We start from the raw sequence: 17,304 nt of genomic DNA on the forward strand, positions 1-17,304 counted from the left end.
ACTTGACGTCCCCCTATTACACCATGATGCATGGCTCAGAAGACTGTCTTAAATGGGAGAGGAAGAGCCTTTTGTAATTCTAAATAGACCCTAAAATGTTAGGCTTACAGGTAAAGCTTTTTTAAAAAAAATCTCTGAGGTAATGCCTTGGATTTTGAACCTGCCCGAAAGGAAAATGGTATGGTCTAGTTTAGACCAGCTGAAACTTCTCTAAGGGCTTGAATTGGGTAGCCAGAGTTAACTAACTCTAGGTAAGGGACAAATAATATCAGTTGTCTGCAACATAATATGTGTTGCATTCTGTACTAGGTCTTTGACTTATCACTTCATCCTTAAAATTGTCCTGCAGGCTGGTCAAGTGCTTTTACTCCCACTTTACACATGAGGATAAGAGAGAGGAGTAAATCGCCTAGGCCAGAGCATCATAGCTTGTAAGAGGTACAGCTGGAATCCAAAATAGGCTCACCTGGCTCCATTACCCAGGGTCCATTCATCTCATCCCCTGCCTTCCTCGGAACCACCTCCTACCATTTGACCATGAATTGCTGACCCGTGTGTCACGCTAGGTGGTCTGGTACCTTAGTCCAGTGCTCCTTTTTTTTTTTTTTTTTTGGGAGGAAGATCAGCCCTGAGCTAACATCCACGCTAATCGTCCTCTTTTTGCTGAGGAAGACCAGCTCTGAGCTAACATCTATTGCCAATCCTCCTCCTTTTTTTCCCCAAAGCCCCAGTAGATAGTTGCATGTCATAGTTGCACATCCTTCTAGTTGCTGTATGTGGGATGCGGCCTCAGCACGGCTGGAGAAGCAGTGCGTCGGTGCGTGCCCAGGATCTGAACCCAGGCCACCAGTAGCGGAGCGCATGCACTTAACCGCTAAGCCACGGGGCCGGCCCAGTCCAGTGCTTCTTAACTTTAATAGGCACACCTTTTCTGATTCAGTAGAATTGGAGTGAGGTCTGAGATTCGGCATTTCCAATCTCCCAGTTGAATCCAGTGATGCTGGTCCGTGGACCAACTTTGAGTAGCAAGGCCTTATGTATTGAAGGGTTCATCACTGGCAGGTGTTTCACACATTAGTCACCAATGAGGAGGATGTAAATGGGCTTCTTTTCATGACTCGAAACCTTTCTGGGTGATGCTCTGTGATACTGATGAAGGTGCCACACTTAACATAGTTCTAGGTGTCTTGGTGCCAGAGGCAGAATGTGATGGAAAGCATGAAGGAGTCTGTCTAGCAGAGTAGTCAATTCTCTCAATCCAGTAGAAGGGTAGGAGGGGGCTAGCTAAATCTAGAAAAGTGAATGTCTAGATATACTGATATTTGGACTCACCATCTTGAAATTAAATATGGACTTGATTAGGGTTTAGAAAGGAAGAGAACAGGTGAACCTGCAGGTGTGTTCTTGCAGGAATTTCCTTGGAATTCCTTTGCATAATGAAAGGTTTTGGCACCAGAGAGAGAAAAAGTTTCAAGACTGAGTGGGTAAAAGAATGTATACCATAAAGCATTTGATGGAAACAAGAGAGACCAGTGGCAGTGAAAAGCTTTGTTCAGCTCATTTTCACAAATATTTATTGAGCACTGACTATGTGCCAGACATTGTGTTAAGATCTGAGGATATAAAGACATGGATACAGCTCTTGAGAAATAGCCTAGTGTGGGAGACAGAGTGTGCAAACACATAATTTTAGTATAATATGATAGGAAAAATAATAAAAATGTATACAAGGAATTGAGTTAATACTGAGAATGAAATGATGGAGTCTGGGGGGTCAGGGAAGGCTTTAGAGAAGATCTGACATCTGATCAAGATGTTAAAGATTGAATAGGAGTTTGCCACAGGGATTTCAAGTACAAGGAATAGCATTTACAAAGGTGCAGAGGCATTGAACAGCCCAGTGTGTAGCTCAGTAGTGCTGGAGCACGTGGAAGGGAGGTAACTGAAAGGGAAAAATCAGGAGAAGAGTAGGAGGCAGTGAACCTCCAGATCATGGAGGGTCTTTCTTGCAGTGCCCAAGCCCTTGGGGTTTAACTTGTGCATGTATGAACCTCTCTATATGTTTGAACCCAGAAGGCTGAAAGGATAGACCACACTGGTGCCTCAAGTAGCAGTGGAAGTAGCTTAGGAAGGCGTGTGTAGATTTAAATACTACCTACAAACTGCCTTCCAAAAAGATTCCAATACATTTCCCCTTCAAGAAAGACCAGCTTGAGACCAGTAAGAAGCCACTGAAGGATTTTAAGAAGAATTGCGTGGTGAGATTTGTGCTTTCAGTCACTCCAGAAGCTGTGTGAAGGATACATTTGAAGAGGTCAAGATCCAAGATGGATAGGACAGTTAGGAGAGATGGCAACTGCCTGGTCAAGAGACAGTGAAAATTCAAATGAGACAGTTGAGCTAGAGGGCCAGGGATATACTGGAGAGAGAATTCTAAGCTAAAAACAAACGTTAGGAATTGAGACTTGGTTGCATGTAGGAGGCTGGTGAGAAAGAAGTAGGAGAGTAGGATGATTCCCAGGTTTCTGGCTTGGGATACCCAAGATGGGGAATTCTGGAGTTGCAGGCTGTGTGGTTGGAGGATGAGGAGACGGAGTTTGGAAATGGTCATTTAGTTTCGTTTTGGACCATTGGCTTTGAAGAACATCAGGTGAGATACCCAATGGGAAGTTGTAAGCACAAGTTGGAAATGTGAGATAAAGTTCGTGTTTAGGAAAAACAGATTTGGCGAGTGGTCTTTAATGTGCTCTCGTTAGGAATGGAAGGTAAGGGCAAGGCTATAAGTATTAGGAGGTGATAGTCCTGAGCATCTTGGGAGAAGGGCTATGTCTACCTCCATCTTTTTCCGCACACAGTACTTTGCATACAGCAGGCCCTCAATAATAATTTGTGTATTTTACTAGCTAGTAAAGAAATGGAGGAGGTCAGAAACTATGGGCAGTAACTTGATTCCCTTGGAATTCCTTTGCATAATACAGTCTGGGGTGTTATGGATGACAAGTGAGATAATATTTACCTGTTTTTCAGCATGGGTCAATAAAATACAAGCTTTGATGGCTGCTGTAAGCTTTGGCCAAACTCCTATCCCCAGAGGAAATGGATCTTATTCTGTCGGTTGTACAGACTTGATGTTTGATTACACTAATAAGGTAATGCTAATAAGGTAATGCTTTGATTAATACCACTTATCCCTATATTCTAATATTGACTGTTGCCATGACCCACTAGAAGGTTTTGAAACTTGACCTTGCCCTCCTCTGAGAGGAGGGCAGATATTTTGTTTAGTTCTGTTTGGTTTCGTAGGAAGCCTTTTGCTAGTTAAGTCATTCCCCAATTCATTGCTGCCATCTGATGAATTTATCTCTAAACTTTCTTCATTTTCTCCTTCCTTAGTGGTTGAAACCAGGCTGCCCATACTTTCTTTTCACTCACAAAGCATATTGTTATTCTATTTCACTTCTCTTTCGACTGTATTCGATCACCACAGCAGCTTAAAAAGTTCTCTGCACCTCTTCGTGAACAACAGAGGTAGTTGGCTCCCCACTAATTAAATATGCAAAATAGCTGTTGGAATGTATTTGAGAAGCAACTTGACTAAAAGTACTTGAATTTCTTTCCTCTACAGGGCACCTTCTTGCGTTTGTATTATCCATCCCAAGATGATGATCACTCTGACACCCTTTGGATCCCAAACAAAGAATATTTTTGGGGTCTTAGTAAATTTCTTGGAACACACTGGCTTATGGGCAAAATTTTGAGCTTATTATATGGTAAGATTTCTGTTGATCCTGCTTTGTAGGCTTTAGAATATAAGAAAACCTTGAAAACAGCACGAGTTTCAGGCAGTTAAAGACCAAAGTAGATTTTCTCCAGTGTAAACTTCTCCTAAGATGACAAAGAAAGTATTTCTTAAAAACCCAGGTAACTTTCATAGAATCAAGGTTCTCATCTTGTCCATTCTGCGTATGATGGAACAGGTGGAGGGAGTGAAAGTGTCAGACTTGCAGACTGGCTTTAGCATCTCTCCATGGCTGGTCTCTAGTTTTCCTTCTTACATACTGTTGTGGGGGGTGGGCAATAATGCAGTGAGAGTAGCAGGTTGGCTGATGTGACCACTGGTCCATATGCTCTGTCCTAAAGTGCTTTCTCAAGTCAGGCAAAAACAGAAAGAAGTAGAAGCCACCATAACTCTCTAGATCCAAGACAAAGGAGTGAGAGCTAATTTCTTATCATAAATGAGGAGGCTTTACTCTCATTCTCATCACCCAACCCCAAGGGACCCGCCTCTTTCACTAAGACAATCTGATGTGCCTTCATCACTTAATTTGTCTACATTTCACTAATGTGGACCTTTCCTTCCTTATCTGTTTGACCAAACACTACTGTTGGGCTGGAGTTAACCAGGTCTTCAGATTTCCCCTTCAAAACTACCTACAACTTTGGATTCATTTTAAACATCTCCTTGGAGTTTTCTTAAAAATCGCTTTATAATAGAAATGTTGAAAATTCTACAATTACACATCTTTGTGGTGCTGAATAGCTTATAAATCACTTCTATAGCAATCATCACAACAGTCTTCATGACCACATCTCCATTTTGTAAATGAGAAAATGAAACAAATAATTGATAATAACGATGACAATAACAATTGAGAAGTGAAGGAAAAGAAGATAATATCTTCCATTTTTTGAGCCCCTTATGGTGTGACTAGATAAGTGCTTTACATATATTACCTACTTGAATATAATTCTCACAAAAATCCTGGGAGATAGATATCATTTTCTCCATTTTACAGAAGAGAAATCTGACACTCAGTTCTTTTGCCCAAGTCAATAGCTAGTAATTAACGGAGCTGTATCCAAAGCCATGCCTAAGTATGAAGTCAATGATCTCGCCACCTTTCTCTTGATCATGACCAAGTTAGAATAAGAGGAGTCTCTGATTCGAAGATTCTGGCTCTCAGTGTAACATTCCTGAGGTACTGGGTACTGGGTAGTTTGGTTTCAAAACATTCCCTTTGAACTTTTTCCAAAGCCTAGGGTTGGTAATAAGGAGCTGCCTACCCGAATATACCTGTAAGTGGGAAAATGTCTCACCTTAAGCTCAGGGCTAGCAGTGAGAACTGATAATTAATGATCCTATGGTCTTAGGAAAAACACATGGTTCAGGTCCTTGCTTGGTGGGTGTCTAGTAGCAGACATTTTAATGAATTTACTAGTAATACATAAAAACATAAATATAAGTTCCATGGGTCAGGATTTTATACTAAGGAGATGTAAGTTAAATTAACCAGCAGCATTCAAGTCGAGAAAACACTAATTGTCATCCCCCATTGCTGTCTAGGTTCAATGACAACTCCTGCAAGCTGGAATTCCCCTCTGAGGACTGGTGAAACATACCCACTAATCATTTTTTCTCATGGTCTTGGAGCATTCAGGTAATGTTTGAGAGATTGAAAAATTTTAACCCCTTGGGATCGATGACTGAATGCGTTGTTTTCCCAAAAAAGGAATAGCTGATTTTGGAGTGTCATGCTGGCCCCTGTCCTCAAGGAATGGGGATTCCTCAAGAGCTGGCTGTGGTCTGTTGATTAGTCCTAGCCCTGTCTTGTCAAGTAGTTTGTTCCCTCCTTCCCGCTCACGGGGACTGGCCTCACAACAGAAGAGAGAAGGTGTTGCATTTTAGGTTGTTATCCTGTATTAATATACACTCTCAAAACCATCTTCTGTGTTAGTTCAGGTCCTCTGAGAAATAGACACCAAGATTGGATTAGCTGTGAAAGACATTTCTTGAGAGCAATGCCTGTGATGGATAGAGCAGAAGGAGCAGGAAAAGATGGGGAGAGCCTTCAGACCATGATAGAGGGTGGACGCTTGGGAAAGAGATGGGAAACAGAGAAGGATTGGATATGAAGAGTCTCAGACTACAGCACAGTTCTAAGATAGATTGGGCCAGGCCAATTGAGGGAGTGCTTGACCCAAAGTTGCTTGTCAGAGGGGTCCTGCATCTCACAGGAATGGGCCTACGTTAGTACCCACTCTGTGCCCAGTCACTGGGAGCAGCCCACAGGAAGCTTAGCTGATGGTGGTGGATCCTGAGGGGCAGGAGCTGGGTAGGGTCTTTAGTCATCTATGTTCTCTGTGGCATGATATCTGAGTGACACATTTTAATGACCACCACACCTTCTCTACTTTCTTCTTCCATCTTCTCAACTGCCTTCCCTTCTTTTACCTCAGAGGATTATAAGACTTTCAGAAAATAAAAGATGGCTTTTAGCTGGCAGGAAGTTGGGTAGCATCTGCAATAAGAAATTATCTTCAGTACTTGAATTGTAGTGTAGCTGGTTGTTTGATTTCTGCTAGACCAGTGGTTGGCAAATTAGAATCCAAGAACCAAATCTAGTCTGTTGCCAATTTTTGTAAATAAAGTTTTATTGGAACACAGCCACACTCGTTCATTTTTCACAGTGTCTATGGCTACTTTTGTACTACAACAGCAGAGTTGAGTAGTTGTTGGGACAAATACTGTATGGCTCACAAAGCTGGAAATACTTACCTTCTGGCATTTCACAGAGAAGGTTTGCTGGTCGTGTACTAGACCATTTCCCTCTGCTGAGTAGGTCCTGTATCTTCAGCAGTAGAAGACATAGTTCCTATTGACCTTCTTTATATTCTCTATGGATATTTCCTGTTGAACACATGATATGAGAAGAAGATTGTGCATAATGAAGACATGGAAGGGAGGTATAAATGCAGTTGCTTAGCACATGATTCTTTAACTGCCTCACCCTGTCCAATCATTTATATAACAGTTAACATGTATTCAGTATTTACCCTGTTTTAGACATGGTGATAAGCACTGAAAATGTATTAACCTACTTAATCCTTACAATAATCCCACCAAGTACCATACATTTATGGCATCACCCTTCTACAGATAAAGAACCAAGGCAGAGAACAGATAAGTGACTTATCCAAGGTAGACAGCTAATAAGTGGTAGAACCAGGATTCAAACCAGGTAATTGGACCAGATAGTTTCTTGTTGTGGAGGGTTGCCCTGTGATTGTAGGAGGTTAAGCAGCATCCCTCTGCCCACTAGATGCCAGTAGCACCCTCCCTCAGTCGTGATAATGAAAATACCTCCCTTGTCAAATATCCTCTGAGGGCATAATTGCCCCATTTGAGAACATGGCTCTCTGGTTTGCCCCAGGGCACTGCTACAGGGGTGTAATGGCCTCCATGTTCCCAGGTTTGTTAGTGGACCCCTCCTCGTAAGCATGACTGGTAGCTCAATGTTTCTCACTTTTTGTTTTGAAGGACAATTTATTCTGCTATTGGCATTGACCTGGCATCTCATGGGTTCATAGTTGCTGGTGTAGAACACAGGTACGTCATCTGGTATGTAGCTGGGCTCTAACTTTCATGAAGGTTTATAAAAAATGATGATGGAATTGTCAACCGTGATTAGAGGGAAAAAAAGGTGAGAGAAAAAGGAGACTGAGTTAGATTCTCAAGAATTAAAAAACAGCTAACATTTCTAGAGTGTTTATTGTGTGCCATGTTCATAGACCATCTCCTTTAATCCTCATAACAACCCTATGAGATGGTTACTATTATTGCTGTTTTAAGGTGGAGGAAAATGAAGCTGAGAAAGGGTGAGTACTTTGCCCAAAGCCACACAGCTGATCAGTGGCAGTGCTGGAATTTGATTCCAGGAGTGAGTTTTCAACATGGCCTTCCAGAGTTCTGACGATGGTATGAGTTGAGTTTACCCACAACAATGTCTTTTTCTTAGAACTCCCTTGGGGGCCTCTTTGATTTTAAAGAAAAATATAGAGTGGAAGAAGAAAGGGAAGTCAGAAAGATCAGTCAGACAAAGAAAGACAAATATCGTATGATTTCACTCATATGTGGAAGATAAACACATAGATACAGAGAACAGATTAGTGGTTACCAGAGGGGAAGGGGATCGGGGGAAGAGCAAAAGGGGTGAAGGGGCACATATGTATGATGATGGATAAAACCTGGACCATTGGTGGTGAACACGATGCAGTCTATACAGAAACTGAAATATAGTGATGTACACCTGAAATTTACACAATGTTGTAAGCCAATACAACCCCAATAAAATAATTTAAAAAAAAAGGAAAGATCAGAGTGAAGTTGAGTCAAGGATGGGGATGAGGATCATGGGTGAGATGGGGAAGGGAAAGAGCAAGTATAAGCACTTGATTCTGTTTGTTTTGTAGAGACGGATCTGCCTCCGCGACTTACTATTTCAAGGACCAGTCTGCTGCAGAAATAGGAAACAAGTCTTGGCTCTATCTCAGAACCCTAAAACGAGGGGAGGAGGAGGTGCCCCTAAGAAATGAACAGGTACTTTGCAGTAAGAGGAGAGGTGGCGTGGTGACTGAAAAGCATATGCAGCCTGGTGACATTTGCTCATTTAATTTCACATACGGCATGCTGTGCCCCTCGCTCCCCTACCTGTCATTCCCCAAAGATCTGTCCGAAGAGTCTCTGAGTAATAAAATTCTCTTAATGAAATGTCTGGATCCTAATAAAAACAAAGACAAACACATAAATTCTTGGAGATGACAGTGAATATACAGAATTTTTTTGCATTAGAACTTCTAATTTTAGAATCTCAAAATAAATTCATAGATTCCCCCACCCAGCCACCAGGGCAATATAAAAAAGACTGCTTTTCAGAGAGGTGCTGTAGAATAGCACTAAGAGCCCAGGCCTTAGAATCCAGCTTGCTACGCTTGAATCTTGGTGCCATCGCTTTGCAGTGGGGTGACTTTGGACAAGTTGCTTGTTCTCTTTATTTTGCTTCCATGTTTTATTTGTCACAAAATAATGAATAACAACAAAATCTTTCCCACAGGGCTGTTGGGAAGATTAAGTGAAATAAAGCACGCTAGCTTCAGCCTTTGTGCCAAGCTTTATCATGGGTGCTTTATTTTTATATTTAACATAAATATATTAATGTAAATATTTTTTATTTTTATTTTTTATTTTATAGCCAGTGCTTTGTTTTTTATTGCATTTAATCCCACCCACATTTCACTGAGGTAGGCATTATTATACAATAAATGGAAGCTCAGAGAAGTTAAGTAGATCATCTCAGGTCACAGAGTGGGTAAGCAACAGAGCCAGGGTTTGGACTAAGCTATAACTACCTGCAAAGCTGGTGCCTGTGTCACTGAGTTAGGTTGCTTTCTAATCACTAATCACTTAGATATTTCCAGTTTATAAGCGACCAACCATCTTCCCCGCATGCAGCCTCTATACAAGCTTTAAAATGAGTGTTACAACTTTTTACTTTGTCATTTCCTTCTTCCAATAATCATGTTAGGTAAAGCAAAGAGCAGAGGAATGTTCTCAAGCTCTCGATTTGATTCTTGACGTTGATCGTGGAAAGCCGGTGAAGAATGTATTAGATTTAGAGTTTGATGTGGAACAACTGAAGGTGAGCTATAAAAGCCATTTTCCTGTAGTTCTTTATTGTTCTTTGTTGTCTGGCTTCCGGCTGTGATATAAGGTATAGCGTGATACAGGGCTGCAAAAATCGGTGCAGGTAAAGTATTACCATGAGGAACGCATTAGGTGGAACGGTATATGAAACTACCAGCAGTCAGTTTTGAGCTGTGAAAATGGCAACTTCATATGGTTCATCCTAAGACCTTCAGTGGAAGTGTTGTAATGTCTCGTATCGCTCCTGCATGTTTTTGAGCTTGATCCTGAAAAGTTGGTCAAAAGTTTTGGACAAAATGTTGAGAGGGAGTGGAAGAATATCAGACCAAGTAGACCAGCGTGAATACTCAAAAGTGTGAGTGGAGGGTGCAGTCAGGGGATAGAGGAAACTAGAAGTACTTCAGTTTGAGCATAAGATTATGGTCTGTTCTCCAGACACAGTGAAGGGTTTGTTGTCCTTCAACCAGCCATTCTTTCTCCTGTCTCCATGCCTTTGTATATGTCATCTCCTTGGCCTAACATGCCCTTCCCACTGACTAAGTCCTGCTGAATCTTCAACTCAAGTCAGGCATCACCTCCTCCAAGAAACTTGCGTGGACCCCAATGCTCACCCCTGGACCAGTTTGGCTATCTATCAAATAGTGGTGCTCCTTGGCACCACTATATTGCATTTGCATCATGTATGGGAATCTCTTTCTTTCCTAATAGACTGTGAGCTCATTGAAAATGAACTACAATGCCTGGTGCAGAGCAGGTGCTCAATCAATACTTATAGAATGAACACACTAATAAACGTGGAGTGGGAACAGGCAGAAGTCAACAATGATGTTGATGTTTCAAGTGTGGGTGACTAGGAAGACCATTAAGTTCACTTCTGAACTTTTACAAATGCTCAACATATGTGTGTGTGTGTGTGTGTGTATTTATATGTGTGTATACGTATATGTATATGTATATATGTATGTGTACATATTTCTTTGATAAGGAGTTAAGGTACTTAACCATGCTCATGAAATGAATAATAATTGTATGATTCACAAAATCATTTAGTCTATTCTTCTAACAACCTGTGAGACAGTTATAAATTTATATCATCCTTTTTCACATAGGACTCTATCGATACGAATAAAATAGCAGTAATTGGACATTCTTTTGGTGGAGCAACAGTTCTTCAGGCTCTTAGTGAAGACCAGAGATTCAGGTAAGAAAATAAGGCAACGAGAGAGAATAGTAAGTTATTGGAAGAGGGGGAGTGATAACCCTTGTGAGAGAGAATTTTTTTCATCAAATTCTTAGTGAGGGAAGGGATCCTTCAGGATTTACAAGTCTATTCTTTTGTCTTCATAAAGTACTCTATACAAATTTTCCTTGGCAGAAGCCATCTACTTCTCTTTCTATTAAAAACTCTCCCCACTCCTGTATATTTTCCATCCTTCTTGTTTATCTGCTCAAGGACTTAACATTTTCACTCGGAAATTTATCTTTATATGCACATTTTATCTGTGACATAATGATTATGATAATAATATTTCCATGTTATAGTATTTCTAGACTTCCTCAATAGGGATGACATTTTTAATTATTTTTTTTTTCCATCTTTAAGATGGAGTGAGGTCTAAAATTACACAGGGTGGGAGTCAGACCAGACCTCAGTCTTCTAACTTGCAGAAGTATTTTCTTTCTTGAACTACTTCATCCAAGGCTGATGCGATCACGCAGAGCCAACCATACAGAAAGTGGGCAGGATCATTTGTGAAACTTCACATTGCAGTTCTTAAAATCTGTTTCAGTATGAAAGAAGTCTCTTATTTCATCCATTTACCACATAAAATAGAGTGTCCAAAAGGTCAAGAAATGTAGCACAAACTTACTTTAAAAAAGATAGTTACATTATCAAATGATATGCTCCATATGTTTTTCTTCAACCCCCAGATACCTCTAAATACAAAGCAATAGGTCCAATGGTTAGTCTGAAAAAGGTATAGTAAATACACTACACTGTGTCTCGAAGGTCTGAAACACAGGGAAATAGTGCATTTATTGTACTTTTTCAGATGTCCCATGATTTTGAAGAAATTATTACATATTTTGATTTATTTTGAAAATAATATAACAAAAAATGAATAATAAAATTTTTAGATGTCACATATTTCTAAATGCCTCCTAAAGAAAATGATTATAATTCCAAGTCTACTACCTTATAAAGCTAATCATATCTTCTTCCCACATTGAAGTATAATACTTCTTAAGTCCAGTGAGGTAACCCATAATAAACCGGTGTGATGTGTGTCTGTTAATCCTAGCATTATTAAAAATTCCTGTATGTCGGCCAGTGTGTAACCAGCCTTCTTTTCTCACTGTCAACACATATCTGCAGGTGCGGCATTGCCCTGGATGCATGGATGCTTCCGTTGGGTGATGAAGTATATTCCAGAATTCCTCAGCCCCTCTTTTTTATCAACTCAGAACGGTTCCAGTATCCTGCTAATATCATAAAAATGAAAAAATGCTACTTTCCTGATAAAGAAAGAAAAATGATTACAATCAGGTAAGTATTAGCAAGTGACTTATTTCATCATCTGAAACAGAAACTTGAGACTTGGATAAACATCAACAGATAACATTTGGTAGCCATTTTAGAATTGTTACATTCATTGTTTAGACTTTCAGTAAGGGAGAATATTAGATAATCTTGGTTTCTAAGTGCATTTAGACTTACTCTTTTTAAAATGCACATGCTGTACTCTGGTTTCTCTTCAGATCATATAAATCTTTCGCCTTTTACTAAAATGACAATGTTTTCAGTAGTGTTAATATGTGTAGCACATATACTGATAACTAAAATTTGCATTAGGTACCTGCTGCTTTTATCTAACACGAGATCAGGACTACACATTTCTGAGGGTGGGGTAGGGGGAAGCATTCCATCATTAGGCTAGGTTAGGAACCCTTTAGGGAAAAAAATCATATCATCTGTTGAGACCCGCAATGTGTTTACCTGTTTGGAAAGAATGTGAATTTATAAATTCCAAAAAGCTATAATGGGGTCCCGTTGAGCAATATGCCTATATCACTGACATGAAAATACTCCCAGTAGGGTTTTGAACTCACAATGGGATGTTACGAAGCAAAGACAGAGCTCATCCCTCTCCTATCTGAAACCTGGTTTATTTAGGAGAAAAGAAAAGGCGACAAGAAGGAGACACATACAGTATAGGCAGTATACACTATGGGGTCAGAGAATGGAGGGGTCTTTTCCAGCTGAGGTAGTCAGAAGAGGCTGCTTGGAAGAGATGGGAGTAGTACTGGGTCTTGAAGGATCAAGAGAGTTTAGACATTTGGTGAGGAAGGGTCTAGGTATTTTAGGTAAGGACTTCATTTTAGCTTATTTGTATGTACAAGTCTATTTAATTCTAAAACAGAAATAATACAGAACACCTATCCTTTCCTCAGCCGTACTTCGTTACTAGGCCCTCCCTCTTTCTTCTTCCCTTCTCTGCTAGAAACCTTGAAAGAATAGCTTATATTTAGTATTTCATGTCCTTACTTCCATTTACCCTTTGACTGCTGGGTCTAGTTTCCTGAACCCCCACCAGTGTGCTGAAGCTGGCCCTGCCAAGGACATAAAGGGCCCAGCAGCCTATCTGCAGTCTCAGCCTTTCTGTCTGCATCCATTCCATGTTGTTGACTACCCGTCTTTCTCCTCCCCTGGCTACCACAACCCTGCTCTTTCCTGCTTCTCTTGCCGCTTAGACTGCTCCCTGCCTGTCTCTCCCACCCTCGCTGTCTCCTCAGGCCATTTCTGACCGTTGGCAGCATCCAGACTTCTGCTCTCAGTGCTTTCATGACCCTGTCTCTGTTTACTGTTTATGGTTTACTGTTTACTGTTACTTGATGCTTCTGACACTCAAGTTTTGATTGGCATGTGGGGAAGAGTGAGCAGGAGTCAGGTGACTCCATTTTGAGTATAGATAATTAAAAGAATGGTGGTTTGCATAAAAGCAGCAGCGAAGTAAAGAGGAAGGGTTGCACCAGGTGGTCTCAAAAGATGTGTTTTAACCTTGGAATTTCTTAGCTTGAGACTGGGAAATCTGAGTAGAGATGTCTGGCCAAAAATTGAATTTGTATATTGTAGATGGAAACCTTTGGAGAAGAAGAGACCGCAAAGTGAGAAAAGAATTGGTCTGAGAATAGAACCTTGAGAAATGCCTACATTTAGGTGAAGAGCTAGTGAAAACAGAGTAGCTAGGGAAAGGAGGGAAGGTGCAAGGTCAAAGAAACCAAGAGGAAAAAATGCAAGAAAATCAAGTGTCAGATGTCACAGAGGAAGTGAAAAAGGAGCCCTAAAAAAAGCCCTTCTAATTGATGTTAGGCTGTTGGTGAATTTAAAGAGCAGCATAAGTAATATTTCTAAGGTGTTTACAGTTTAAATAATATAAGGAAAAGTTGTTGTTTTTAATCTATTTAATCCAAGGCTTAAATGCAAAGTATTTTGACTAGAATCAAATAAATACCAAGTGGTGTGGTAAGGGAGCCGACTTCTGGCTCTGAGTTCAGGGCCTCTTCAACATATAACACATTGCATGCACCCAAACTGGAGGTATTCTAGTCCACCAAAAGGATGGAATCATTTCTTCTAAAACCAAGATGCCAAGTAAGACAGGAGTCTTTGAATTGTTTTTCTAGAAGGGAAGATGAATATATACTCTAGGATCCCTAAATGAACACAGCCTGTGACCCTCAAATATGTCTAAGGAGGTCAAATCTATAAGTTTTGTTTCCTTGATTTTTGATAAATAGGCCAACCAGGCCAGTATCTTTCCTGCACCCTAACTGCAAAAATAATTTTGTCAAACAATATGATTTGTAAATATCTCATTTCTCTTTCAGGGGTTCAGTCCATCAGAATTTTGCTGACTTCACTTTTGTAACTGGCAAAATAGTTGGATACCTGTTCACATTAAAAGGAGATATAGATTCAAATGTAGCTATTGATCTTAGCAACAAAGCTTCATTAGCATTCTTGCAAAAGCATTTAGGTAAGAAACTAATATTCTTTCTTGACATACACCAGGTGATTCTCAGGACAAAACTGTCTATCTTAACACAGCATTAGTCCCATTTTAACTGTCTCTAGTTGGTTTACAATTTAACATAGCAGTAAATCAGTTTGAAAACAAAACCTTGAGAAGTTTGATTTTGCTGCTTTGTGTACTGTATATCATAGACAGTGAGCCCACCTGTTGAAGCTAATAGTCTTTCTGTGAAGACTGGTGGACTTGCTTGCTGAGGACACTGACAGCCCAGCGCCTCAATCCCGTCTCTCCTGCAGGTACAGCAGCTGCTGAAGCAGCCACTTGGCAGCTCATGCAGAACGCCGTGCCTCTGTCACCATGATGCAGTTTGTGTAATTTGTGATGCTATGATGCCACCTAGAGGCACTGAACTGTGTAATGCTCTCTAAAGTTTAATGTGTTCATTAACATTTATATTTTACAGGACTTCAGAAAGATTTTGATCAGTGGGATCCTCTGATTGAAGGGGAAGATGATAATCTTATTCCAGGGACCAACATTGACACAACCAACCGACATATCGCTCTACAGAACTCTACAGGAAAAGAGAAATAGAATTTAGATGAAAAGAGCTTTTTTAAAAAGTCTCATTTAAAAACTGTCTGAGAGACTGTGTGTGTGTATGATTTTAATGTATTTTCTTAGATAACTCATATTTTAAAATGTAGGCTATACCATAATAGTGATTGAAGCTTGGACTATGATTTTTTTTCCTTTAAATGTAAAGAAAGACTGCTGTATATAAAAATCATACCAGGCTAAATTTTAATTTTACTAAAATGATCCTTTTTTAGTGTCAAAATTAAAAACTGCTTTTACATTACGTTACTTTAATGGACAAGTATATTGAAATAGGCACAATGTCAATGAAAACATGTTACAGTGACATAACACTCCCTAAAAATACAATAAAAACAGATTTTCTTGCGTCTTTTTTCTATTAGGAGCAGTAGAATTGAGTTTTAGCAACATGGTATTCTAGGTAGAGATTGGCAGCACTTCCCTTTGACTTGTGGTCATGGTAAGAAAAATTAGATCAAGCAGATAATAAAGCCATTCCTTTCCCACAGGATTAGTGATACTATACAATTTCAATATGATGACTACAGGGGAAGTGGACGAGGGTAACAATATTGGAGGCAAGGCAAAGGCAGCAGATTAAAGAAAATTGGTAATTTGTTTGCATTGACTTTAATGGTTGATCTCTGATGCATTCTGCTTACTGAAAAAAGGCCAGGGATTCCAGCTATCACACAGTAAATTAGTTATTCACCCAAAGGCTGTGAAGGATAAGAAAGGAAACATTCAGAAATAATTTTAACTGCTTCATTTTCCATTCATTTTATTTAATGAACGTTAATTCTATACGTAGTAGTGAAGTAGAATAGCACGAAAAATGGAGGTAAAAAGATAGCTTAAAAATGTATGCACTTATACATCTGGGTGTCATAGAAAATGTTTTTTGTTTCCTAAGGGGTATAAAAATTTATGCCACTCATTAGTGTGGGGGATCAAAATTGGCCACCCCAAAATGTGTCTCTTTGCCTTGATAGAACGAAAGACTGAAAGAAACTTTGAACTTCCCCCTAAAAGAATTTAAGATAAAAGCCCTTTCCACGGGACAGGCTATCACTATAGATAACTCGGGGTATAGGTAGACTGTCAGGGTCCTTGCTAAGCCCATTCTTATCATCGTTCTATGCACCAAACATTTGATTTTCATTTCCATGTGAATTGCCTTCCTCCCCTTGATGTCCCAAACCACTACCCCCAACACCCTCCTTTCTTTAGCTGAAGATGCTATTTAAGATGACAACCTTGGCCATTCTGGCTGAGTTACTCAGCCTTCCTGGGTTTCTCCCATGTATACATGTTATAAAGCTTTGTTTGATTTTCTCCTGCTAGTCTGTCTCATGTCAATTTAATTTTTAGGCCAGCCAGAGGGACCTAGAATGGGTAGAGGAATTCTCTTCTTCTACATTAGTTAAGTATACTTTGGTTTAAGTATGGTCTTGTTCCTATGAATTCTCCATAATTAAGTTTAATTAAGCCTGTGTGAACAGGGATAATCAGTTCTTAGTAAGCAAGCATGGTTAACTATAACTATTCCTACTTATCCCTTTTGCCCAGTTAATAAGCAACTGTGTATTCTGATTTGACACTTCAGGCCTGTCTTAATGTTTTAAGGTGCAAAATCACTCATTTTGAGAAATTTGATTCTCCTATCCTGTAGCCATTCAGATTAAAAATTTTAAAATAGTTAGGTTAAACTCCTTAGCATGAAACTGAAGGCCTTCTATAATCTGGCCCTAATGCATCTTCTCTGACCTTTTCTCCCAGTAATTCACAACTATATCTCCTAGATGAATGAACCAAACTTGTCTATTCATTATCCCAGGAACAAGCAATATACTCATCTAGCTCAACTATGTTTAATGCAAAACCTTCTCCTTTCCACTTATTGAAATTATACCCAGGTTTTAAGGTTCTTAATTCTCACTATTCCCATCAGGCTTCTGGGTCTGATAATGTTTCATATTCATCCATCTTTTCCCCACTCTTACGTAGCAAACCTCCTTACACATTTTAGAAATGGATAACCGTTCCAGTTGTTTTGATGTCCCATTCAACAGCACCTCTTTAAAATCCTTTGTTGGTGGCACATGCTGATGCTGAAAGAAGAAAATAAATGCTAGAAGGATCCGACGAGTTAAGATTTATTAAAAAACGTAGTGTACTGCATACTGA

The 17,304-nt window shown here is 39.8% G+C and overlaps 1 protein-coding gene across 2 annotated transcripts in view; it reads left to right on the forward strand.

The window, feature by feature from the left end:
* The window catches only part of PLA2G7 (phospholipase A2 group VII), a 38,181-nt gene extending 22,801 nt beyond the window's left edge, over window positions 1-15,380 (forward strand). The window contains exons 3-12 of one of the 2 annotated variants that reach the window (XM_058554198.1): window positions 3,028-3,149; window positions 3,626-3,770; window positions 5,345-5,438; window positions 7,319-7,387; window positions 8,251-8,377; window positions 9,363-9,476; window positions 10,591-10,682; window positions 11,859-12,029; window positions 14,372-14,520; window positions 14,981-15,380. In XM_058554198.1, the coding sequence (XP_058410181.1) occupies window positions 3,028-3,149; window positions 3,626-3,770; window positions 5,345-5,438; window positions 7,319-7,387; window positions 8,251-8,377; window positions 9,363-9,476; window positions 10,591-10,682; window positions 11,859-12,029; window positions 14,372-14,520; window positions 14,981-15,111 (1,214 nt within the window). In that variant the 3' untranslated portion in view covers window positions 15,112-15,380. The remainder of the gene's footprint in view (window positions 1-3,027; window positions 3,150-3,625; window positions 3,771-5,344; window positions 5,439-7,318; window positions 7,388-8,250; window positions 8,378-9,362; window positions 9,477-10,590; window positions 10,683-11,858; window positions 12,030-14,371; window positions 14,521-14,980) is intronic. The other variant, XM_058554199.1, reaches the window with a different exon arrangement.
* The last annotated feature ends 1,924 nt before the right edge of the window (window positions 15,381-17,304 follow it).

Source organism: Diceros bicornis, chromosome 14 (assembly GCF_020826845.1).
Source record: "Diceros bicornis minor isolate mBicDic1 chromosome 14, mDicBic1.mat.cur, whole genome shotgun sequence".
In the NCBI taxonomy this organism is placed as follows: Eukaryota; Metazoa; Chordata; class Mammalia; order Perissodactyla; family Rhinocerotidae; genus Diceros; species Diceros bicornis.